The sequence below is a fragment of the Pteropus vampyrus genome, unplaced genomic scaffold (assembly GCF_000151845.1).
Source record: "Pteropus vampyrus isolate Shadow unplaced genomic scaffold, Pvam_2.0 Scaffold642, whole genome shotgun sequence".
Lineage (NCBI taxonomy): Eukaryota > Metazoa > Chordata > Mammalia > Chiroptera > Pteropodidae > Pteropus > Pteropus vampyrus.
Genome location: NW_011889423.1, coordinates 98,927 through 122,235, shown reverse-complemented (window position 1 = coordinate 122,235; position 23,309 = coordinate 98,927). Strand labels below are relative to the sequence as shown.

The window sequence follows — 23,309 nt, the reverse complement described above, 5'->3', positions numbered from 1 at the left end:
ATGTATTTAATGGTATGTGCAGAGGTTGGAAGTTGCATAGATGCGTGGGAGAGGAAAGAGGGTTAATCCTGGTTTCTCAGAAATACTGAAATGAACTTGTTGTATACCCTAGGCTCCAGGCCACATCAGTGCTCTAATCTGGAACTCATCAAACACCTTGATTGTTGTCAGTGCAGATGAAAAAGTTAGCGAGTGGCAAGTGGAACTACAGAAGGAGTCAACACCCAGAAATTTCAGGTGAAATGTGATAGGAACAGTAGTTTCCTTACACTGAGAGTTTTACTCAAATCACTCCACCTCTACTTCTGACTAGGTCAATAGGATGCTAGTTATTAGGCAGAAAGAAGTCCCTAGGAAACTGTTTTCTACTTCCGGTCGTGTCAATTTAAATGATAATCATCAAGTACCTACTTTATGCTAAGCTCTGGGCCAGGCAGTGTGAACCAGATTGAAATTTATTTTTTAATTAAGAAAGCTCACAGTAGAGGAACGTACATATAAGTAAACTATCAACAATATTCAGAGTGATTAGCGCCAGATATATAATATCTGGGGCTGCAGAATTTGAGAAATTTACAGATTACAAAAGAGCTGCTATTTGTGTTTGAGCTTAAAGGATGAATAGGAGTTTTCTGGACCAGTAAAGGAAGGCAATGGTATAGTAAGAGAAAGTAGCATTAATAAAAGTCATGAGGTGTGAGAGTACATTCTAGTGTATTCTGATTACATATAGCCAAGTTTCTGGGATTCTTGTTGGGAATTGGTGGTGGAGGGGGCAGGGGGAGGAGGTTGCTGCTAGATTGAGTAGGTAAATTGGCCAGGCTGTAGGGGGCACAGTGCTAAGAATTTTGAGCATAATAATTATCTGAATTGTTGAAAGAGAACTCGGGTAGCAGTATAGAAGATGGATAGCAATAGATAGATGTTAAAGGTAGGGACCACTTATAAAGCTGTTGCTGTAGTCCAGGGAAGACATAACGTGGGCCCTGACCTGGGCAGTGGGGATAAGAAGGAGAGATACAGATTTAAGCATGTGTTGCAAGTAGAATCTACAATGCTAATTGATCAGTTGGAGGTCAGAAGGATAGGAAAAGATGAGAATGTTAGAGATTCCTAGTTTGAGCAAGTAAGGGAGTGGTGATGATGAATACTGATGTAAGAAAAACAGGAGAAACAGAATTTGTAGGGAAGATAATATATTTTGTTTTCTACTTCACTTCTGAGGATTCATGGGGAACCAATTAGCCTGAGAGAGGTGGACTAAAGTAGGATCTTTCTCTGTCTATGTGCCTTTTTTGAGCTACAGTCTTCACTTGAACCGAGTTCTACAGGAGGACTTAGGATTCCTGACAGGTGTGGGCCTGGCTCCTGATGGTCACTCCCTCATCTTGGCCAATGCAGATCTGCAGGTACTGCACATGAAGCCAGGGGATGCTCCCTCTATAATCTGGTAAGAACCAAATGTTGTTTCCTCATGGGCTAGCGAAAGAGGCAGAGTGGGTTAGCGGTTACTCTGAGGTTGGGTCTAACTTAGAACAAACACTGGGGTCTTACGGAGAGGTGTTCGTAGGCTCAGCCTCTTTATTTTTTATAAACTAGGGACAGCTATATCCTGGAGAATCCTATTTTAGTGTCTACCCACCAGGAGTATGGTGTGTTTGTCCTGCAGCCAGTGGACCCTGACATTCTTTCTGTCTTGGTAAGTCATGTTTGGGTGTGTGTTAAAACAAACATTTGTTCAGAACCATCACTTTAAAATTTTGGAGGCCTGGTGGAGGATAAGAGGAAAGGAAAGGCAGCTGGTTCCAAATCCCCTTCTCTTCCTTCGACTGGAGCTGCTCTGCTTAAGAGCATTATAGTTTGGGTTTCCCGCTAAGATTTCATTCATACAAAGGATTCTAGAGTTAAAAAAAATCACGAGGAACCATAAATCTAGGAGTCTTCTTAACTGCAATTTTTTTTCATGTCTCTTTTCCTGCCACTGTGAGTATGAGCAGTATCTGGAACAATACAGACACACCTCATAGACATTATGTTGGGTGAAAGGAGCCAGACACAAAAGAGTATATATTACACGAATTCACTTAAATGAAGTTCAAGAACGAGCCAAATGAATTTATAGTGACAGAAGTCAGAATATTGCTAGCTCTGGGGTTGTGGTGCCTTGGGATTGACTTGGGAGGGGCATGAAGGCAACGTTCCATGGTGATGGAAATGCTCTACATCTTGATCTGGGTGGTGATAACATGGATGTAATTATGTGTGAAAAAATTCATCGAGGTGTATGTTTAAGATCTGTGCACTTTACTGCAGTGGTCCCCAATCTTTTGGGCATGAGGAACCGGTGCTCCTGTGAGAATCTAATGCCTGATCTGAGGTGGAGCTGAGGCGGTGATGCTGGCACTGGGGAGTGGCTGCAAATACAGATGAAGCTTCGCTCGCCCACCTGCCGCTGCTCACCTCCTGCTGTGTGGCCCAGTTCCTAACAGGCCATGGCCCGGTTCCAGTCTGTGCTCCAGGGGTTTACTGTATCTAAATTACATAAAAAAAAAAAAAAAAATCCAGAGCAGAAGATAGTTGATTTGTCTGGGCAGAGTTAAGTGATACTAGTAGGCTAAACAAAATGATCTATCCTTTCACAGAGACAAAAGGAATCTGGAGAGTTTGAAGTGTACCTGAACTTTGAACTGAACTTAGAGAATCCTAGTGGGACCCTAATATCAGTAACTCAGGCCAAACCTGAATCTGGTGAGTGGTGATGGGAGTGCCCAAGGGGTCCAGAGGTGGCCTAGGGGAAGATGGTGGATCTTTCGCAGCCTGAGACCTAACTCTGACTCTGCCCTTGAAATGGCAGAGTCCTCGCTTTTGTGTGCCAGCTCTGATGGAGTGCTTTGGAAACTAGCCAAATGTACCCCTGAAGGAGAATGGACCACAGATAACATCTGGCAGAAAACAGTAAAAATGCCTGAAACCCAAACTCCGGGGACAGACCTATTTATAGATAGTGACGTGGATAGCTGGCCAACAAACCTACCTCTAAAGACGCGGCAGCGTAGAAAGGTGAGTTTGAGGGAAGGGTCACAAATATAGGGGAAGAAGCTCTGGGTCTGACCCATCAAATTGATGCTTTCTTGACTGAAGAGGGCCCACTGAGAACTCACCACACGCTTCCCCTTTCTCTCTGAGATTCACTCGGGCTCTGTCACAGCCCTCCATGTGCTTCCTGAGTTGCTGGTGACAGCTTCAAAGGACAAGGATGTTAAGCTGTGGGAGAGACCCAGTATGCAACTGGTAAGTGTGTGTGTGCATGTGTGCGCATGTGTGTGTTTTTGCATACAAGGAGGGCAGAAAGGTTGTCACAAGAGAGCAAATTTGGGATAAGAAAGTACAAAACATCAAAATTCTGTTTTCTTCCATCCTTGCAATAATGTGCTACTCACTTGTTCTAAATAAATGAGAGAAAACGTTAATAGATATTGCATTAATGTGAGAGAAAAATGAGTTAGTAAGGAGGCCCTAGGCTTGTGGCCCTCATCTCCCTTGTTTTTGTACCCATTGCAGCTGGGCTTGTTCCGGTGCGAAGGGGCAGTGAGCTGCCTGGAACCTTGGCAGGGGCCGAATTCTACCCTGCAGCTCGCAGTGGGAGACACACAGGGCAATGTATACTTTCTGTCCTGGGAATGAAGATGTACTGCTCAGGGCAAAGATATCATTTGTCCTAGAGATGCAAAGCCTGAAGACATCGGTGGCAACTTTCTTAATAAAATTGTAAAAATAAAGTGTCATAAAATCTCAAGTGCAGTCCTGCCTGTTTCTTATGTGCATTTGGACCAACAGTGAAGAAAATGGACGTTTTAATATTTTTTTTTTCTGATTTAACATTAATTTTTACTAGAATTGCAAGAAAATAATCAGATCTTTAGTTGATTTGTTGAAACTAGGCTTTAGGAATCTTGTATCATTTGCTGGGCCCAGGATCCTAAGATAACCATTTGTGCTAGGAGGAAGATTGAAAGTGATATTGGCCAGAACTTAGTTTGAATAGAGCTGGAGACCTCTCACTTGGTCAAGAAAGAATAAGGGAAGGAAGAGTCCGTTAATAGTGTCCTGAGTAAGGACATTTAGAAAGAACTGAGATAGAACTAGGACACTAGGTTCCTCTTACAGAAACAGCCCCATCTACTCAGGACTAACTGCCCAAATGGGAGGTGAGAAGCCAGGGCAGTGAAAGCAGACTGCGTCTCCTGGCTTTCACAACCTCTGACAGAGTAGCAGCAGCCACTTGACTTGAAGTTAATATAGTAATTTTCATTCTTGGAGGAGATCACAAAACTCTCTCTTTCAAACTGAAGTCCACAAAGATTAAAATGGATTGAAAGGTGGTGCAGTCTCACCTACAGACTTACTAAGGTCTGTGATCTTAAGTAAAAGTTCTCGAGCCTTCTTATTTTCCTGTAATTCTACCTTATAGGAGAGAAAGTTACCTGACGGCCCTTTCTTTCTAAGGGAAAAGGGTCTTCTGTGTCCAAGAATTCAAGGATGTGTATGTGATAAGTCAGGGCTATTATAGGATGTTGGTAGGGTTGGTAGAGTTCTCTCAGAAATACCACTGCAGTCTGGTCTAGAATTGAGTTTTGAGGATTTGGGGAGTTGATGGGTACTGAGTTTTGTTCTTACTTTGCCCTAATTCCAGATTTTACATGGAGAAAGCACCTGCAGGACTTTACCTTATTTCTACCAATGCCTCCTAGTCTCCCTGCGCCAGAGGATAAAGACAAGGAATGAAATCAGCTGATAAAAGTCTTAATCGTAGGTCATGCTTCTATCTTTTTTCATGTGCCTCATGCAAGGACTCTAAATATACCTTCCACACTACCTCTTCCACATGTACCTTGTGACTGGAAGTCCCAGTTAAGGTAATTTGAAATTTATGATTTACAATTCTACCCAGAAATGCTACAGTGAATCATGGCATGGCATCATCCTAAAAGTTGCTGGTTTTAGTCTTTTGCCTTTTGCTCCCCTGAAAGTATGGGACAGAGACAGGAGGAAGCCCTAGATGTTTGTTTTTCATGCTCTAAAATTTTATAAAAACACCCCAGCTAAGGCTGGAAGAATGGGGATGGAGAAAATGAAGCAAGACTAATTTGCTCAATAGACTCAGCCTTCTCGGCCAGGTCCATTTGAAGGGTTTTCTCTTTCTTATCTTGGAGATAATACAGCCAGGTCATAGTATAATTGCTGTGAATGAAGATAAGAAAAGACTCTAGGTAAAAAACAGTATGTACCCAAGAGAGTTGAAGAGAAAATCAGTTTAGGTTTTACATTAAACATCTTCTGAGTTCTTATCATTAAATAGAATTTCAGTGTCTCCCAGTACCTGGATGAGTTCCATAATAGACACTGGATTGTTGGATGTCAAGACATTGGAACGATCTTGTCTTCTCCTACCCATCCACAAAGGCACCTTTTTCATCTGCTAAAATTTTATACATGTTTTTATACATCTGTTTTTGAAATCAAGAGCAGAGCTCCTGAAGTTTGGTTTGTGGACGAGTGCCAGTCCAGTAGTTATGAATGGATCACAATGAGATAAATGTAGAAGTTGAGAGTAAGGACTTAGAAAGTTATAGGAATTTGAAAAGTGATCTCATATCTGACAAATTTAATAATAAAAATTGAGGCCTGTATTTTGTATGGTTTTTATTTCATTTTCCTAGTAACTCATTTTTATAATATTTTACAAAAATATTGGTCAATGGCAGATCAGAAATTAAAGAAACAAACAAATAGTCCTTCATCACAGAAGGCTTGGGAAGAACTAAAGAGACTGGGCAAAAAAGTGACTAAAAGCATGGACTTGGAACAAGACTGCCAAAGTTCATGCTTTTCTTTTTCATCGGCAAAACAGGCACAATAATGGTGCCTACTTTGTGGGGATATTGTGAGGATTAAATGAGTTAAGATGTGTAAAACACTTAGAACAGTAGCTGACACTGGTCTGCAGTTGATAAACGGGAAAAAGGCAGGTGAGATGGATTGGAAAAAAAGGACCAATTCAGCTTTTGTTGCCTCTACTTTTCCTGTAATAACCAACACATTCCAGTTTGTGGAAAAACTGAATTAAATGGGAAAAAGCATTAGCTTCAATTAGTATTCCTCAATGCATAGAGGCTATTCTGCTGTGAAAGAACAGGACTCCACAGGGATGTAACGTACAACATAGGGAACACAGTCAACAGTATCATGATAACTGTATGGTGACAGATGGTTACTAGATTTATTATGGTGATTACTTCATAAGATATATAAACATTTGGAATAACTATGTTGTACATCTGAAACTCATAACGTTGTATGTATGTCAACTATACTTTAATATAAAACCAACCAACCAACCAACCCCAGGATCCTGAGTAACCTGCAGCTAGCTGTGGAATACACAGAAAAATTATACCTGCTGTCCCAGAAATGAAGATACACTAATATTAAAAGAAATTGTGCTTGCAGAAGAAAAGCCCGAAGAAGCCAATGGTAGATCTGTACTATTTTTATTACATAAAATGAGAAAATTCAAAAGTACAACACTATTTTCTTGCTTGAAGATCATATCTCTTTTGGTTTATTTAATATCAACATTACCACAGTTGCAGAAAATTAAATCGAACCTTTAGAAGGTATCGCATACGGACCTGGTTGGGATTATAGACGATAAATTCATTGTAGTTGAGGGTATAACCCTCTGGATTCAGAGTCCCTGTGTCATGTGCTGGTCCTAAGGGCACTGTACTCCCATTCCTGCCAAATGGAGGACAGTTTGTCAACATCTGCCTCTGGTTTAGAAGGTGGAATAGAGAAAGCAGAGAGTTTTATCTGGCCAAAAAGAGTTTTCTGGCCTTCCAGGCTCTGGATACTTACAAGGTGACGGAGCTTGCAGGATTGGGAGCCATCTTGCCCAGCCCCTTGGTGCTGTGCTTGCCCTGAAGTAATCCTTCTGCCTCTGGATTGGCCTCTAGTAACTCATTACACTGACCAAGAGCTACCTGCAAAGCAAACAACCTTTGAATGCCCACATCCTACTGAGAATTGGATGGCTCTAAAACCAACAGAAAATCCCACCAGTACTTCCTTCCCATACTCCAGCAGAAGAATCCAATGCAATGGAAATAGTACTTGGCTCCCCTCTCAAGTTCTCCCAGGTGAACCTCTTGGTTCTGTGGTCAAACTTTTCTTTGGAAAAATAGGAACTAATAATAGAGATCATGTGTTCCTGCCTTACCTCTGATAAGAGCAGTAGTCCAGTATCCTTTAGGCGAGAGGCAAAGCAATAATTGGCACTCTTGGAAGACATGTCAGCAAAGTAGATTCCTTTTCCAAACTGGAATATATAAACACCAAGGTCAGCTGTTTAACCTATTATGTTAGAAGGGAGGCTCATACCACTGACCCTGTGTTCCTATCATCTTAAACACAATAGAGACTCTTTTTCTATTTTTCCTGACGATTATGTTCCAGCGAAGCTAGAAGCAGTGGTGAATCTCTGCTTTTGGAGAGAAAGGATGGGTATATTTAGGAATTTAAATAAATAAGGACATAAAAAAGTGAGCTGGTTTAATGCTTGTCAGGGGACCACCTAATCCGATTCTGGGGAAAAATAAAAAAGGGAAAAAAAAAAGAACTGAGAAAATTACTGTATCCTTTTCCTTTGTGCCTCCTTCCAGGGTTCAATTTCTACTCACCATGTAACCTGTGATGGGAGCCTCAGGTGGTGCAATTCGAAGCCCATGGCTCAGGATTCCCACCCAGTTACTCAGCCTGGAACCGTGCCATAGCAGCATCCTAAGGAAAAGCCATTATTATTGTATTCTCTGTTGCTCCCCTGCAAACACAGGCCATAAGCATAAAAAGGCCAACAGCTATATCTGCCATCCTCTTAAATTCCATAACTGCACTTTAGGCAAGTGAATGTCTTCCCAAAATCAAAGCTAAACTGAGACCTGTTAGGCAAGTCCTCTCTGAAGGCTTCTTTCTCACCCTCCTTCTCTACTTCAAAAACATCCAGCAAAGTCATGGTATAGTCACTGTGTGTGGGAGCATGGGTAGACTGCAGGTATTGGGAAATCACCTGTGAAAAAGAATGAAAGAAATGGGGGATGTGGACTCTTATAAGAGACCAGGCTGAGCTGAAGAACTTCAGAGCCTCGGGTATAAACTGACAGATGTTTCAGCTCCCAAATGGTCTCGCAAGGTAGTAAGAAAGAGCTCTATCTTCCCAAATTCTAGTAAATAGAAATTCTGATCTATATGAAAGTTTGCTCTTAACCAAAAGTAGCCAGAGAACAGTGGGGTGGGGGAGGTGGGTCTTAAAAGTATGAAAATACATGATCATTTCTCTTACTTTGAACTCATAACTTTCATGGTCTAAAGGGCGCAAGGCACAATGCAGTTTTCTGTAGTGTTGGTCCAATGGGTGTTCTGGGCTTTGCAGCTCGGTCTTCACCAGCTTCATGGCAATTTCAATGTCTCCCAAAGCCTGACGAGATGAGATATAGAGTCGATGTGGGAGAAAGGCAGGACAAGATATTTAATACTTCCCAGTCAACACATCTTTTACCTCTAGCAGTTGTATTTTGTCTGACAGTTCTTTCTCTGTCTGGATTAATGGAGGGGTACGGAGTCTAAGGAAAGAGATATAATCCATAATAAGTCTCTGATGAGTGGCACATGACTAAACCTAACAGAGTAAAGATAAGTCCTTTAGAAAAAAGGTATAAGAAACTGGAGTTTTCCATTTGAGAGAGAGGGAGAGGGAGAAAAGGAGGGAGAGAGAAAAAAATATACTCTGTAAAGAGATTTTAACTTCCAAATACATAGAGATATGATGTACATACTCTGAGAATAAAATAAACTATATAGATTTTGACATTTGAGACTAGAATTGAAATTCTTTTTTATGAGATCCTTCTTTTTTAAAATAAGATATTTCACCATCAATAAGGAATAGTTTGAATGAATATAATCCTGTCTAGAAACAGTAGTATACCACTCAGGGTTATTTCTAGGTCACAGAGCTCTATAAAGCAATAGAAGGAACAAAATAAGCACCAGAATATACAATTAACAAAGATAAATGTATTTTATATAACTAATATCATTTGAGTTCACATAGTGTTACTGTGGTTACAGTTACCTTAAAGAATAGGAAATAGGGGGTGATATGCCTGAAGATGTTTTACTTGTTGGTTGGATAGCTAAACTTATTCTTTCTTGAGTTGGTAACTTCCACTTGGCCTGAGAATATGGTTGTAATCAGGCCAAGAGACTGCATCCCATACTTGGAAGCTGATTAATCAGGCTATCTATAAATCATTTTGGCTCTGTATCGATTCAAGATGATCACTTCCTTAGGAATGAAAGATTAAAAAGATTATAGTTGCTGGAGTGATGTAGGGGATGTGGTTGGGTAGAAGACTAACGTGAATTAGCTGCACAGGCCTTACCCGAAGTCATGTGGGATCCTGGTGTAGAATTCATTGCACGCTTCCAACAGAGCTCGTCCACGCTGGCCAGCCTTAATACAATCCTCAATCTTCTGAAGAGACTGGTAACCTGCCTTGATTTGTGCCACTGTCAGCTTCCCTGCAGGTCCAGCCAGAGATCAGATTCCACAACTATAAACTGTATTTATGTCCCTGCCCAACAAAGACTCTCATCTTTCAACTTTCAAAATAGTCCCACCTCCCTTCACACAACTCCTCACCCCAAATCTCTTCTTCTTCATTAATATCAGCAAGTTTTCAACCATGATGGTGATGAAATATCTCATTAAAGAAACAATGAAATATAAAGACAGAATGTAGGACAGAATCTGAAGTCCTACCAAGTGGAGCTTTCTTTGTATCATACTTCATTTCTATCATCATCTCTTCCATGGCCTGGACATTACAGATCAACTTTATCAGCTCCTGTACACAAAGATCTAGCTGTGATTCTGGTTTCAAGGAGGATTTAAGAAATTCCTCTTTTTTTGTTTCCTCTTCATTCTATAGCAAAAAAAAAAAAAAAAAAAAAAAAAAAATCATAAAAATCTGTAAGAATCTATTTTAAGCTCCCTCCAAGGACTGGCGGGCTCTACAATATCCTTGGCAGGTGACCATCAGCCTCTGTTTGAACACAGACCCATGCTATCATTAACCTCATTAGAGTACTCAATGTGATTTCTACCTTCTAGTGCTACTCTGCCTTCCATAGTTAAACACTCAGAATAAGCCTAATGGGCTCTCCTAATATGATATCATTAAACATGTAAAGGTAGCTATTCTGTCTCAAATCTTCTCATCTTAAACAGACTAAGAGACTAAAGTTTCTGCAGGACAGTTTTCAGCATCCTGGCTGCACTTCGGTTTGTCAAAATTATTATTTTTTTTCCCGTGGTATATAACCAGAAGTGAAGACAACTTTAAATGTAGTTTTATCTGTTTTGACTATTATTCCTCTTTTGATCCATAACATTAAGCTTTCGGAAACAGGACCTAAGATTTTATAAGAATCTTAGTAAATAACAGACTAGAAAAGCACATTCTATCCTCATACTACAGTCCCTTTAAGATTACAAAGATGAGTGAAAATTACCCCTGAGGGAACTGTGATCTTTTCTTAGGTGGGAAACAGCAAGATTCAAGATACCCCTGACCTGTTCTGGCCTAGGATCTAAGTCACTCTGCTAGACTTCACCTTAGTTAAGAGGAAATAGTTTATCCCCTAAATGTACAGTCAGTGTTTACCTGAGTATTGGTGGTGTAGTCCATTTGCAGCATATCGTATTTCCCAGGAACCTTCTCAAACTTCTCACGATCCTCCCAATTGTTTTTTGTTTTGTCAAGGAATCTGTAGAGTCCAAAGTGGTGAGAAAATCTTACAAATAAAGGTCTACTGCTATGGATGGGCTTACAGTTGTTTCCTTAGACAGAACATCTCCAAACTTTATTTCCCACAACAGAGCTCTTTTACACATCAATTGGATTCTAAATTAGGACCCTGAATAAACAGTAAAGCTCTGAAGACAAAGGGAACAAAACATGAGAAGAACCATTAGGCTTCCCAAAGGCCCTCCAATGCCAAAAATGTCATTGAGATTTTAGACAAAAATCCATACCCAATCCCTCTCTCTGAGAGAACTGGTCCCAGAGAGTCCAGAAGTTCTTCATCCATATCATAGTAAAATAATTTTTTAACTCTAGCTGGATATTCTCATTCCATTTCCCCTAAATTTCCTAAATTGCTGGTCATGTGCTAAATATGTTAAATCTTCTGTTTTCAGTCAATTTCAAGGTTCCAGGTGACTCAATAGCTAACTAAAGATGCAGTTTGGTGTTCTAGTCACAGAATGTCATAGTGGAGAGACATTAACATTTAGGTCAAATCACATTTATTATAGGATACTTAAAGAAGATACATCCAAGAAGAAGGAGGGTATTTTTTAATGCTCATTTCTTAGTACTTACTTTTTCTGAAAGAATTCCTTGGCTTTGTTGAGGTCCCCTGAACAAGGCAGCAACTTGTGCTGCCCCATTTTTCCAACTGCAGAGTAAATAACACACATAAGATAGTCCCCTGTCCCTAATCCAAGAAGAGTTTTCTAATAGTAGCAAGCTAGCTCTCTAGGGTCTCGGCTTAGCATCTGACAAATGGGCAGGAAGAGAAGAAAAAGGTGAAAGGGCTTAGGGAACTGATCCTGTTGCTATTAGTTACCTGCTAACCACTATAGTCTATGAGTGACACTATCAGACCAATCACAGAGCTTTGTCACTCTCGTCAGGCTGCTCATGGTTTTTACAATGGAAACTTCCTAATGAGGATGCCTACCATACCCAATTTCAAAAAGCACAAGTTGACTCCTAAGCCCCTCTCAGGTTACGGAACTTCCAGTCCACCAATTTAAACGCAGAGAATCCTCTGGCCACTAAATGACTTCTAGCTTTCTGAATGACAACTCAGAAAACCCATAATAAATGTCATTACCTCGGCCCCATCTCATCCAGACACTGAAGTTTCTCTGGGCATCATCTTCCAATAGCTGAATCAGATAGTACTTGTTGTTGTTGAACTGGAGATTGGTCTATGATGAGTGAGACAAATACGAACATAAAAGGACAGAGGTTTGCAAAAAGAATCCGCATAAACCAATAACTCTTCCTTGGTCAGAGGTGCCAGTAATTTTGGTAAGGAGAAGGATAGCATGGGGCAAGAAAATCAGATACCTCTAAGAGTAAGGATTTAAGGAAGGATTAGGGCTTCTATAACAAACTTTGGATTCCTAGGAATTAAAGCTGGAGCCTGGAAGTTTCCTAAAACTTCCTACCCAACTTCCAATATCCTACATTGATTGGTTCCTTCTGTTTTTTTTCCTATCTTAGCTCCCTCCATAAGTACTTCCTAGGCCCTATGTGTTTTCCAGCTCCCAATCCACTCCTAACAATTATTTTTCAAATGAAAACAATTTTGATGCCCCAAAGTATGTAACTATTATGCTTATTTTAGACAATTTACTCTTTAATGGTTCTAATTACAGCTTTATCAGCTGCAGCAATTTGACAATGTGGTGAGAGCAGGACAATGTTAGGAGGGGATGGAGGACAGGCAGAACGACTGCCACATCTGTCCCATACCTTTCCTGACCTGATTAAGAGGCAGTCACAGAGAATGTGACTAGTATCTTAAAAGAGGTAAGTAATTTAGAGTGAAGAGCGGGAGTAGTCCTTGATAAGGAGCAGCAGCTATTGCTATAAGGTCGAGTCCTGGTTATCCAGGTACTCTTCTTTTGTTAGGTGTGCTGCCATTTCCTACCTCCTGCCTGCTTACATTATAAAGTCATAGGATGTTAGAACAAAAAGGGGCCTTAAAATCTTTTTTATCTGCTCATGAAATTTTAAGTGATAAAAGCAGTAACAAAAGAATACTAGGTAGCTGTTAAAATTATACATGATGGATCAATAAGTTCAAATATGAAGAGATATTCAGGAAATATATTAACCAGGCAAATGTATTACATATTTGAAACAATAAAAATAAGCAAATAAAGACAAAAAGGTTAAACAGAAAAATAAATAAATTTAACATAAAAATTTTTAATTCCAATAAGGGCAAAAACTATACCCTAAAAAATACCAAAAGGCTAATGACAAATTTGGAAAACATATAAGCAATTTATATTATAGATGAAAGACTATTCCCCATTAATTATATAAAATTCCTTGAATCCGGTAAGAAAAATACCAACAACTGTGCTGGCTGGAAAATTACTGTTTGGCTATCGCCCATGGGAACATAACGCTCTAACAATAAGCTTTCTGCTTCTGTACCCCCCGTGTGCACAACCAACCTGTGGGTTGACAGTTAGTAAAAAGAAGAAAAATAGACTGTGTGTTCAGATAGGATGAAGAATGGGGTTTACGGCTTAAAAACCCTGTACCTCTACATTTCGGGGCTGCTTTAATTTGGGGTCTGCATACCCCTGGCAGACCCAGCTGGCTGAATAAAGAGTGCGTTTCCTATAACTCACTGATTTCTGGTGGTCTGTGTGTCTATCGGGGGCTGGTGGCTACGACACAATCTCTTAGAAAATGAGCAAAATGATATGAACAGAGTTCATAGGTTCAATAAAAGACGAGAAATCTGCAAAAAGATCTGCTTCTTACTTAGGATTCCACTATCAGATTGACTATACTAGGGCTGAGTACTGGAGAATATGACAGTGGCTAATATAGGGACTCCAGAATTAAAGATCTAGGCATTGGGACACTGTCATCAATAATTATCAAGAAGAAATTCCCATAAATAGAATGGTTCCTCCACTTACCTGATTTAGCATGACATCATACACATCATTCCCTTCATAATAAACATGGGCCTACGAAGAAAAGAAAAACATCGACATTTGTATAGTCTCAGCCTTGATGAGGCTCTAAATTTTTTTATCCCTCAAGGTGTCATTTTCTGGCACTACCAACATCCATCTTCCAGAGAAAGAAATGGAAAAGTATGTTCTTTCACTCATAATCTGTCATTCCTGACAAGAAAACATGTTGCATTTTTGTAGTGACAGAAACAAATGATTCTAACTCAGTTAAAGGAAACCTGCACCACAGGAAGCCTTTCTTTTGGATTCTTCAAATCCTGTTCCCATTCATCAGTAACTCATGCCATACCGGGGCACAGTTTCTCATTTCTTCTTTGATAACATAATTTTCTAACTGAGAAAGAGAATGAGGTGTGGAAAGCTGATGACAACCCTAGAAGTTAACCATGTTAAAATCACCCCAATTATTAACCCCAAACCTCACCATTCCCATCTCAGCCTTGGAGAAAATTAATCACTAGTAATATGTTGCAGAGTATTCGTAAAATATTTAGCAATGTTCCAGATGGGAATCCCAATAACAACAGAACACCGCTCTCTGAGAAGTCAATGGGCCAAGGAGTCTCTCACCTTCCCCACCTTGGAGGTGCACTCTGGGTCCACGGGAGCTTTGCCCTTTAACAGCAAGGTCTTCACAGACTCTGAGGAAAGACAGAATTGTACTACTTGTATGGGAATCAAACAGCTGTCGTGGTTAGACAGAAACCTGTCATAATTAACTGCTTTTCCCAAGCAATCCTGATCTGCCCAGGCCTCAATCCGTCTCAAATACATGAAACTGAAGCTCCCAAGAAAGTAGATTAGTCCTGTGGTATGTCCCAAAAGATAGAAAATTTATTATATCTTCAGGAATAAGAGGTGAAAGAACAAGATATCTTCCACCCTCACCTCTCCCATAGACCTTGCTGGCCCATGTCCTCCCTGGCCTACCACACCAAGCTGACCTTGCTTATCTTCCGTTTTGCTCTTATCAGCTTTTCCTCCAGCCACAGGCTCCTTTTTCACCTCCTGCCTTTGGCATCTTCTAGTTTTCTTGGCAGGAGGGTCTTCTGTAGCTGTGTTGCCATTATTAACTCTTTGAGTTTCATTTGATGCTATAGAAGCTAAGGGCAAGAAGAATTGGCAAAGACACAAAAGAAAGAACAAGTATACAGTGAATATGATCCTTCTTTAAAATCATCTTTTTAAAGAAATGGTTTAGGATGTCTTTGTAAGTTTACAAAGAAATAATAACAATTCTTGATAACAGTCTGAGTAATTGTTTCTTACATTGCTATTTTAGTCAAATAAAATAAAACAAAATGAAATTAAATAAAAGGGGGCCACAGGGCTCTCCTGAGTTCATAGCCTGAAGCATAAGTCTCATAATCTGCTTATCTCTTCTGCTGTGTCCAATATTCCCCAAACACCTATCCTTAAACTGCCTATGGTAGTATGAGATAATGATTACTAGAGTACTCTGGAGTCTGTGCCCAAGCTTAGAGCCCAGCTCTGACTCTTTTAGCTGTGGAACCTAGCATAAGTTACTTCATCTCTGTACATACAGCCCTCATCAATTCTAAGACTTGCGTTTTACTACCTTAGAAACTGGGATGTCTCTTGAAATGGATGACATATAAGCAGTGAATCATGTTTTAACTGGAAGCAGTTTTCCTTTGTTAGTGGTACATAAAGTAACGATGCATCTTACAATTAATTTCTTTTAATTCGATGACATTAGATATTTACAATAGTGATGGCACTATGTTAGCTGTTACATTTTTGTAATCCAAAAATCTCTGAAAACCGAAATCCCAAAACTAGTTGGGTAGCCAAACGCGGGTCAGAGGGTGACGGAAGGGGGAGGGGGCTACAGTAGAGGGCGCCGTTCCTTTCCGACTTCCCACCTCCCCCGCATTCTGTCCCCAATAATGAACTCCGAACCTGGCGCCCCGCTGCTGCTAGTGCCCCGACGCCGAGCCGCCATGGAGCGGGTGAGCTGACGATGATGACATCATCAATCTCCTCCCTGACTCGCCAACTTAGTCACAAGGCGGGAACACGCACCGCGCGTGCGTTCTGGCGAGAAGCTGCCCACAAGGGACAGGGGAGGCATGCCCCACTACATTTACATGTCGCTATGTGTTGTGGGAAATCACCGTAATCGTAAAATGTCTTCAGATATGGGATCCTTATATATTCTGCTTGAAGAGTTTTTCTCGCTTAGGGCGGAGGGAAGCTCATCGGTGGGGCCACGAGCTGAGTGCGTCGCGTCACTCTACCCCATGTCCCTTGGGAAGGTCTGAGACTAGGGCCAAAAGCGGCCCCAACAGGGCTCTCCCTGAACTGCGGGGAGGTGAGTTCCCAGAGAACGGGGCTTCGCGCGAGGGCAGACTGGGCAGGAGATGCCAAGGACCCCTACCCCCGGGAAAGGGCCTGGCGGATGCCTCCTTCGCTGAAGCTTGGAACAGACTCACGGCCAGCTAAGTGAGTTCAATGGCTGAGGTGAGGTACCTTGTCCGGGGACCTCATAACCCAATTCAGACTACTCTCCCCCGTCCTCTTTTGCTGCACTGGGTAGCTTTGAAAAAGTGAAGCTCCTAACTGCTATGCTATTACAGAAGTTCTTAAGTAAGCACATGGTGGAAGTTTGGGAAAAGTTAAGCTTGCCTAGGAAAGAAGCGGGCAGGAAACTGCAGAGCCCTTTCCGTAAAAGAGAGTCAAAGGAAAGGGAAGCTAAGAGGATGCGTAACTCAGGAGCTCTTGAAGGCAGAGAAACCTGGTCATTTGAACTTTAGAAAGGTACTTGGTGACATTAGGTCAAGGGCTCTCAAATGTTTGAGTGTTACCACCCCATGGAGGGCTGGGGCAGCGCATTTAACAAGATCTCTGATAAAAAGTAACATAAGAATAAATTGCATATTTATAAGAGCTTTAAACAAGTAGAAATAAAGTTTTTAGAAAAGATATTTATAATAACATCAAAGTATAACAAGTATTTGGGAATAAATCTGATAAAATGTAGGTGCTCAACGAATGTTTGTTGGATTGTATTGGATTGGTTGATCTGTTTCAGTGGTAAATCAAAGCCTGCTGCATTTGACAATTATGGCACAAATAAATTTGACTGATCCAAAAAGCATTAATTGGAGATAAGAAAATATAATAAAATAAATTTATTAAGAATATTGAGTAGAGCTTTCTTTGTGTACTAGACACTGAGCTAAGTGCTTTACATGCATAACTTCATTTATCATAATAATAATAGCTAGAATTTATTTAATACTTACTATATTAATTCTCATGACACTCCAAAGAGGGTAAATATTATTATTATCCCCATTTTACATCTGTGGAAATGGAGCTTTAGAAAACTTTAAGTAACTTATTCAAGGTCGCACAGTGTATTATTAGTTTGCTGCCATAACTAAGTATCACCAAGTGGGTGGCTCAAACAATAGAAATGGTCTTTTCACTTACCTTTACCTAAAGGCTAGAAATCTAAGATAAAGGTGTCAGCAGGGTTGGTATTGGTATTTTCCTAAGACTTCTCTGCTTGAATTGTAGATGGCTGTCTTCTTCCTGTATGTTCCCATGCATGGTCTTCCCTCTGTGTGTGTCTGTGTCCCAATCTCCTCTTCTTATATATAAGGACATTACTGATATTGGATTAGGGTCCACTTATATGACCTATTGTACTTTAATTACTTCTTTAAAGGCATAACTTCTAAATACAGTCACCTTCTGAGGTACTAGGGGTCACAACTTCAACATATGCATTTTGAGGGGCACAGTTCAGCCCATAACACAATTTGTAAGAGAAAGGGTCAGATCTTGGGTAGCTCCAAACTTTATTTTTCTCCACTAGGCTAATGTATTCTTCAGTTTCACGACAGTACTTATCATCCCACACACATTTAAAAAACTTTATCTTTTTAGTTTTCGTTGAGTTTTTTTTCTTCTCTTTAGTTATTTTTTTAAGGTGGTCAGTGAGAATTAATGAAAATGTACTTTGAAGATATGACTTTTTAATAGTCAGATACAAAATAAGTATAACTAAAATAGTATTAAAACATATCAATTTCTAGAAAGAACTGTTTAACAAATGTACAGTGAATGATAATTTTCTAAACAAAGCAAGAAAACAGAGGAAAATATGTTTGATTATTCTTAAGAAAGAAAGTGAAAGAATTTGAGAAAAAGCCTAAAGGAAAGCTGTGGAGTATTCAAAAGTTGAATTAAATGTGCTTAACAGATAAAGTGCTGTCTCAAAGTTATAAAAAAAAAAAAATCAAAACCTCTGTAGCTAGGTTGACAAAAGATATGAATAAATAGTTTGCATTATGATAAGAAAGTACATGGGAAAATGTGCAGGCTTACATGGCATAAAAATACAAGTTTATATTTCACAGGATAACTGGCCTACTCCCTTTAATAAGTTGTTATAAGAAAAAAATAATATGGATTGCACTGTTTTAGATTAAAAGAGACTTTTACATAACAACCAAAGAGTAGCTGTCACAGGAGTTGAGTAAAAAGGGAGATGACAAGGGAAGTTTTCTGAAAGGGTGTTTTTTGGGGGAAGTTTTGTTTGCTTTCTTTTGTTTATGTTTTTGTTTATAATGGTACCATCAACCATTGGGGATAATGAGCTAAATCTGTTGTGATACCGTATAATGTTTATGTCATTTGGTAACTATAGATAAATAAACAAAATGAATTCTTCCACAAATTCAGGGTGTGTGTGGTGGGTGGGGAGATTGTTGTTTCCCAACACCTTGCTAAGAACATACCCTTTTATTCCTCTGAATTGTCTAAGAGTATTTAGGCCCGTGGTTGAGGGAGAGGCAGCCCGACTCTTGAATGCATCCTAAAACACAAGAACCTGTTTTACTCACTGTCACTTGATATGGTCACACTATTTTATGGTCCTGGAATGACCATCTTGTTCTAATAGATCATTGCATAGATCAGCAAGGTTCTTTGAGGGCCGATGATCGCTCTTATTTAGTGCCAATCAAGGTGAAAAATGTTTCACTTAGAGCCACTCAAGGGTCCACAGTTTTAATAACCCCTATAGGACTGTAGAGTCAGCTAATTTTAGCATTTGCAATCCAATGGATGCAGGACCTGGATACTTTATTTCCCTCTTCAGGAATCCACTTTAAAGACTGGGCATCTTCATCTCAATCCTTAAAACATGTAGGGTCTGTGAATCTCTGTGAATCTTGGTATTCCAAAACTCTTTACTAAAGTAGTTCTCCCATAATGATTTCAGAGAGCCTTCCATTCATCCTTCTGGGATTCCAAAATGATCCACTGGCATCTCTCATTGGAGAAGAAGAAAATCTGCAAAGTAACCTTGCCAGTGTTAAAGTAGGAAATTATGGGTGAGTGTAGGTCTGTGACCACAAGAATTTAAGAGTGAAACCTGATTTCCATTGCTTTACTTGTATACAGAAAAAATTGTATGATGTGTAGACAAATAGACTAGCATAAGCAAACTCCTACAAAAGTTACTTTTTCACCTCCTCCAATTATAAGAATTGGGGAATGAGCAAGGAAGGAAGGAGGATATGAATAGAGTATATACTATGGGCTAGTCGTTATGCTAGACTCTTTTACATATTTCCATATATGATAGAGAAATAGGTATTACTATCTGCATGATACAGAGAAGAAAAATTGAGTCTCAGAATATATTCCAGATTATGCAGCTAGAAAGTATCCTGTAAATGACTTAAATGTGAAACACATCCCAGAATATCCTTGTACAGCACCTTGAAATAGAGATTTTCATTTGCCATCATAAAGGAGAAAAAAGTTTTCTTCAATCCTTTTAAAGTCCCTGGCTGGGCCGTGAAATAAAAATTAAACTGATAAAGACAAATCAACAGGAGAAAAGCATACAAATTTTATTGAATTTTTACATGATCATGGGAGACTTCACAAGAGAACAAAGACCCAAAGAAGTGTCTAGAGCAGGAGCTTTTATGCCTTTTAGTCAAAGAAACAATAAATTTGTAAAAAATTGACAAATCAAAAGGGTATGAGCTAAAGGTATTAAATGGTGATAAAAGTAGCTAGAAAGAAAAGGTTTAGTTTAACAAGGTTTGTTTATACATCTAAGTTGTACTTCAAAGCCTAAGCCTTTAACCACCCATCTTTTATCCACTAAGCCTGTTAAGTTGAATATTACCCTGAAGGTAAGTTCTAATTTGAACAGATCTAGACTGTTTCGAATGAAACCTTGCATAAATTAACTATGTTGAGATCACAAAAGATAGGATATTATCCTAAAGGAATGAAAATTGTTTGCAGTAGGCGCATCTAAACAAGGATGTGTTTAAACAGCCTGAATTAGCCTGTGTTTGCTTGTACTAAGTACATTAACTCAAAAGGAAACTTGGTTTAAAAAAAATTAACCTAAAACAGGTAGCCTTATTGGTTCACAAAGTGATAAGTAGATAAAGGAGGGGGTTGTGTCATTTCAGTACCTTTTAAGGTAAAGGAGGAGGGAATTTGCCTTTAACTCATTAACCAATCAGACTCAGAGGCCACTTCTTAAAACCACTTCCTGTCTCTCCACTTTCTTTCTCTCCGGTTTGTGGTGGGCTGGTGAGTGTGTACTTAATTTTGTTTTCTAATTGTTTTGAATTTCTCTTCCACTCAAGCCATGTATCCTGGTGGCAGGCATCTATTTCAAGCCAGCATTGAAGTGTATGTGTGTGCCTTGTTAGGCAATTAAATTCGGCTGGTGAATATTGGAGGAAGGTGGTGAAATGCTCTGCCTGGCTTGTATCCACGTGGGCTCCTGCAGTACTGGGTCTGCCTTCCTTCCCCTAGACCAGGTGATCTTGTAACAATAGACTCTGTTTCATATACAGAGTACATGTGTTCCTGGAAAATGCCTGTACTCATTTTGCTGGAGGGTATAATTATCCCAGTGCTGTTTTGACTTACATTTCTCTACCCGAGAGGTTAGGTCTTGGGAGGAGTTCATACTAGTAGATATTAATTCTTCTGTGTCTGCAGGTCCCAGGTCCTTGCTCGGTTTGTGTGAGCTGCAGTGGACGTTGTCTTTGCCCTGGTCTTTGCCCTGCCTTGGTCTTTGCCTTGGTCTTTGCTCTGGTCTTTGCTCAGAGACTTTGTTTTCTTAGACTAAGTAGCAAATTGAAGTCAGTGAGCCCTAAGAGAAGCTCCCAATTTTAATGTCACGCTTGTGATGAGGGTCCCCTAAAAAGCTTAAGATATACTAAATACGATCTGGAGCCTTAGCTTAGTGCAAGCTAAATCAAGTTCCACTGCCACAATTTACTCTTCCAGTGACCTCTGGTGAGTGAGTGACCATTCTGAGGCTCAGGTTTTGAGGATCAAAATATATGAAGGCCAGGCATTAGCTGGTGTATAATGTTAGGTAACTTCTAGAAGTGAGCATTACATTTATTATCCTTTTTTTTTTTTCATAAAAAGTTTTGCCTAGTTACCTTGAGTGTAATTTCACCAGATTCCCAAATTCTCACTTGATATACATTAGTGTGAATAAAATGTATGTATTGGTTATCTTTTACAGGCAGAAGGTATAAGAAAGACAAACTATTATATGGAATGTAGTAATAGCCAGTTGTAGCCCTCCTATAGTCCTTATAATTCTCAAGCTTTATTGTTAATGTTTTTTTAATAGGTAATAACATTCACATGATTCAAAATCCAAAAGTGATGAAAGTATACGTAAGTATACAAAGTAAAACGAAGTCCCCCAAACTAGCTGATTTCCCTGCCCAATAAGTGTTAACCGTTTCTGGTGTCTCTTTTCCTGAGATATTTCATGCAGATATTAGCAAATATATGTACTTACGTTGTCCCTTTTCTATATAAATACTCTACTGTGTATCTTACTTTTCCCCACCTAAGATTTCCAAATGAGAAAATAAAGATCACCCACATTTTTTATAATGGTTACAAAGTAATCTAATGCATGAATATACCATAATTTATTCAGCCTTTATTGTCAGACATTTAGGTAGTTTACAGTCTTATTTCCTTTACATGTGACACTTCAGCTGGGTTTTAATAAATTCTTGTTTATTAGGACTCAATATGCAGCGCTTCCTGTTGTATTTATTTTGTGCACATAGTGATGACTAGAAACCAACCATCACCATAAATACCTTGATTGAGTGATTAAAGATTTTCTATTAAAAGCAACACCATGCTGGCTTTTATGTGAGTACATCTTTGCCCACTTCAGTTTAAAGGATGTAATGTTGAGAAGGAATGACAACATCAACCAGAGAAACCACATGGTCTTTATATTCACAAGGGCAGAAGGGGCATGCTTGCAGTGTTTACTTAGCATAATGTGTGCTGGATATTTTCCTGAAATTATGGTGTTGACATATGAGTAAACTCATACTTTAGCATTAAGTTAGGAAAAACTGAAAATTTGGGGGGGATGTAAACATGCAAATTAAAAAAGGAAGCCTTTGGGAATTCCTCCAAAGCTATTTAAAAAGTCTTAAAAGGCTAAGATCATGTTTTGTGAAACATCTAGTTTTACGGTTAGAAGGCTTTGCCAACTGGGGAAAAATTAGTTTCTTTCCAATGGAAGTATGCTTTTGTTGTTGAGTAACTATATAGAATGTGTTGGAGTCTTTGCTGTTAAGTATAGAAATGAGAAGAAGGGGAAAGTAAACTCTTGGAATTGGAAGGGCTCTTATATGAGTGATTTTCTTGGCTTCAAGATTGTTATGAAAAGTGAAATATTTAGGTTGAATATTTGCATTTCTACTTAGTAGGTGATTGAGCTTAGATACTTAATAGAAACATCATATTAAATATTAAAGTATTTTATGTTTATTTTACCTCATTTAATCTTCACAGTAGTTCTAAGAGGTAGGTGGTATTTGTCCTCATTGGGAATCTGAGGCTTAGAGAGGCTGCATAACTTGCCCAAGGTCACAGCAAATATGTAATGGTGTCATGATTCAAATGTAGTTCTGTGCAAATTTAAAATCCATTACCTTAAACACTAAGCTAAATTGCCTGCCATTTATAATCTCTAAATCATGCTTGCAAATCTATAAAATGGAGATGACATAGTACTTGCAAAATGAGGTAATATGTGAAAAGTGGTTTATATATTGTACTATAGGCTAATTATTATGAAATAGATAAAATATCAAGGTAGAAGGTTTTACTTCCTCTTGCACTGATTATAAGTCATTCCTTCCTGCTCTTTTGATCTGAAGCCCTCAAGTTCTATATTTACATTCCATTTTTATTCACTCTACCAGCAATGGGACTGGGACTGGGTGAAAGGGTGGTCTCTTGGGACAAACTGCATGGTTAGTCATGTTTTTTATCTCACCACTTTTATTTCACATGTACTCTGAGTGGTTTCCTCCTGTAC

The 23,309-nt window shown here is 39.3% G+C and overlaps 3 protein-coding genes across 6 annotated transcripts in view; 2 read left to right on the top strand and 1 right to left on the bottom strand.

Moving 5' to 3' along the window:
- The window catches only part of TEP1 (telomerase associated protein 1), a 35,877-nt gene extending 32,081 nt beyond the window's left edge, over positions 1 to 3,796 (top strand). The window contains exons 50-56 of the mRNA XM_011385016.2: positions 113 to 237; positions 1,307 to 1,450; positions 1,600 to 1,699; positions 2,643 to 2,748; positions 2,855 to 3,060; positions 3,187 to 3,291; positions 3,562 to 3,796. Of these exons, the coding sequence (XP_011383318.1) occupies positions 113 to 237; positions 1,307 to 1,450; positions 1,600 to 1,699; positions 2,643 to 2,748; positions 2,855 to 3,060; positions 3,187 to 3,291; positions 3,562 to 3,684 (909 nt within the window). The 3' untranslated portion in view covers positions 3,685 to 3,796. The remainder of the gene's footprint in view (positions 1 to 112; positions 238 to 1,306; positions 1,451 to 1,599; positions 1,700 to 2,642; positions 2,749 to 2,854; positions 3,061 to 3,186; positions 3,292 to 3,561) is intronic.
- Positions 3,797 to 6,534: 2,738 nt separating this feature from the next.
- On the bottom strand, positions 6,535 to 15,982 carry PARP2 (poly(ADP-ribose) polymerase 2). Its single transcript, XM_011385015.2, has 16 exons — positions 15,842 to 15,982; positions 14,863 to 15,021; positions 14,489 to 14,559; positions 13,859 to 13,909; positions 12,022 to 12,118; positions 11,505 to 11,580; positions 10,785 to 10,887; positions 9,881 to 10,043; positions 9,501 to 9,639; positions 8,615 to 8,678; positions 8,399 to 8,533; positions 7,998 to 8,125; positions 7,740 to 7,839; positions 7,280 to 7,378; positions 6,919 to 7,043; positions 6,535 to 6,798 (listed from the first exon to the last, which is right to left on the bottom strand). Exons 1-16 carry the CDS (start codon positions 15,882 to 15,884, stop codon positions 6,639 to 6,641), a joined length of 1,713 nt encoding a protein of 570 aa, XP_011383317.1. The 5' UTR covers positions 15,885 to 15,982; the 3' UTR covers positions 6,535 to 6,638.
- Positions 15,983 to 20,425: 4,443 nt separating this feature from the next.
- The window catches only part of CCNB1IP1 (cyclin B1 interacting protein 1), a 24,467-nt gene continuing 21,583 nt past the window's right edge, over positions 20,426 to 23,309 (top strand). Inside the window, exon 1 of one of the 4 annotated variants that reach the window (XR_002778178.1) lies at positions 20,426 to 20,515. The gene's annotated coding sequence lies outside the window, so the exon portion shown is untranslated. The remainder of the gene's footprint in view (positions 20,516 to 23,309) is intronic. The other 3 variants (XR_002778176.1, XR_002778180.1, XR_002778174.1) reach the window with 3 other exon arrangements.

Excerpts from the sequence above, each read along its gene's own strand:
- PARP2 (XM_011385015.2), bottom strand. The coding sequence starts at position 15,884 with ATGGCGGCTCGGCGTCGGGGCACTAGCAGCAGCGGGGCGCCAG. Across the intron at positions 12,119-13,858 it reads ATGATGTCATGCTAAATCAG|ACCAATCTCCAGTTCAACAA; the intron begins GTAAGTGGAGGA and ends CACTCATCATAG. Across the intron at positions 7,840-7,997 it reads AGAGAGGACTTGCCTAACAG|GATGCTGCTATGGCACGGTT; the intron begins GTCTCAGTTTAG and ends GCTTTTCCTTAG.